Source organism: Poromitra crassiceps, assembly GCF_964638095.1.
Source record: "Poromitra crassiceps genome assembly, chromosome: 18".
NCBI classification, from domain to species: Eukaryota; Metazoa; Chordata; class Actinopteri; order Beryciformes; family Melamphaidae; genus Poromitra; species Poromitra crassiceps.
In genome coordinates, this window is record NC_139636.1 from 8,660,661 (window position 1) to 8,662,587 (window position 1,927).

Sequence of the window (1,927 nt, forward strand, 5' to 3'; positions counted from 1 at the left end):
TCACGAGGGTCAAAGGGGAAAGTGGACCTCCAATCATGTTTTCACCGAGGCTCTCTGAGCTCATAATTATTACAGATGATCAGTTATAGTTTCCAGGACTGTGACGCTGATGCACTGAAAAAAAACGATGGCTTTTCAGTCATTTTGGTCAATGAGTTAGCCAGCTTATCGACCCTCTGTTTAAATAGACCTGCTGGACTTTCTCCTCATCCAGTCAGTGTGTGGTTTGAGAGTGAGCGCATGGCCTCCTTACTGAACATGCCAGCCGCTTGCTTCTTGCTCCTCCTGGTTGCTGTTCATCAGTGTGACTGTAGACCCAGGCTGCTGGAGCCAGAACTCCTCCAACATCAGCTGAGCGCCCTCGGCTCGGCGGCACGTCCAGAGAGGGCCAGCAGCACCGGTGGCTCAGCGGCACGTCCAGAGAGGGCCAGCAGCACGGGACGCTTCTATTTGGAGATCAGTGGACCAGGGAGGAACGGCATCAGCCGGGACTTTCTGGGTAAATTTGTGTATTCTGCTACGTACTGTATAATAACATGACTGTTTAATACTTTATATAGCTTTGGGGGGGGGGGGGGGGTGTCTAGATCAACTGTTTAATTTCCCATAATCAAAAATGCTTTTCACATATATTTCAGCGTTTATATTTTCACATATTTAAGTTTATGTTCATGGTTTCAAAATGTGCCAAAAATCGTATTTGTACATTCACTGGGAATACAATCAGAGGTGCATTGTTTTGGCTACACTTGCAGATGGATGTTGTATTTCTAGTAGTTCTAGCAGCAACAAATGACTTTTTTGGACAATTATGTATATTTTGAAAAATATTTTTGAACATAATTCTTAAGTAGTATAAAATATTCTTTCCCATCTGAAATTGATAATGGCATTTTAACCGTTTTTTTCTTTTACAGTTATTTTGCCAGTAAGAACTGAGACAAGCAACTTTGTGTCACTATTTGATTTGAGGAGAAAACGGTTCCTGTGCATGGATTCAGAGGGAGAACTGTACAATTCGGTGAGTAAAGTCTTCAGAGGTGGTTCATTTGAATGAAGTTGGGGACGTGAGAGTGGGTAAAGGAAACCATTTTGTATTTGTTTTCTACCAGAGGGAACAGGACCGAGAAGAGTGTCTCTTCCAGCGCATCTGGTTAGACTTGGAGAACCCCCAGGATGTCTTCTACTCCGCCAGCGGGGGCCGACTGCTGCGCCTGGAGGAGGCCGAGATGCAGCGCGCTCCTCTGCCCTCCTCTGCCCTGCTGGAGAAGCTCCTGGGCGGCTTGCTGAGGAGACAGAGGAGGAGCGAGCAGATGAACCCCTCTGATCCCCTGAGGTCAGAGTCCCATCCCGCCAAGGAGGCCGAGCACGGGCAGCCAGAGCACGAGCAGGCGGGCGCTGTGTCCAAAGAGACCATCGCCTCCTGCGACGACCCCTTAAAGGTGCTGCATTCCAGCGGGCCGGTCAGTCCCGTCAAGACCAATATTGCAGACCGGGCAGAGCAAGTCTAAGATACTGAACTTGGGTTTGACTGGGAATGACTTCATAAGTGAAAACTGGGTTCTTTCTCTTTGTTGTTTTTTTTGTTTTGAAAATTCACTTTTTGTTTGACTCCACAGTGGACACATCAGCACCTTGTCTTGTGTTTGTGGAATGCAGGATCAATCAAAGTCAAGAACCTCAGAAAAAACGTAGAAAGGGCTGATAGACTGACACCAGGAGATGGTTCTGTATTATATCTAGAATAAGCAAAACAAAGAGTATAATAGCTGATACATACGGCTATGTTTCATCAACTTTCTCACCTTGCGACCCAGGCTAATTAAAACACACTTTTTGTCATACAGCGAAACACAGTTGTGGGTCCTGAGTTGACCCATAGTTTCAAAGAGTTAAAGGGCTGGATATCAAGATTGTAATGTGTTAT

The 1,927-nt window shown here is 46.0% G+C and overlaps 1 protein-coding gene across 1 annotated transcript; it reads left to right on the forward strand.

Annotated features, from left to right (window-relative positions):
- Positions 1-240: 240 nt before the first annotated feature.
- On the forward strand, positions 241-1,511 carry LOC310792909 (uncharacterized protein; the record flags this gene model as incomplete). The annotated part of the gene is made up of 3 exons (XM_083654678.1): positions 241-499; positions 918-1,021; positions 1,113-1,511. 3 exons carry the CDS (start codon positions 241-243, stop codon positions 1,509-1,511), a joined length of 762 nt encoding a protein of 253 aa, XP_083510804.1.
- Positions 1,512-1,927: the final 416 nt, after the last annotated feature.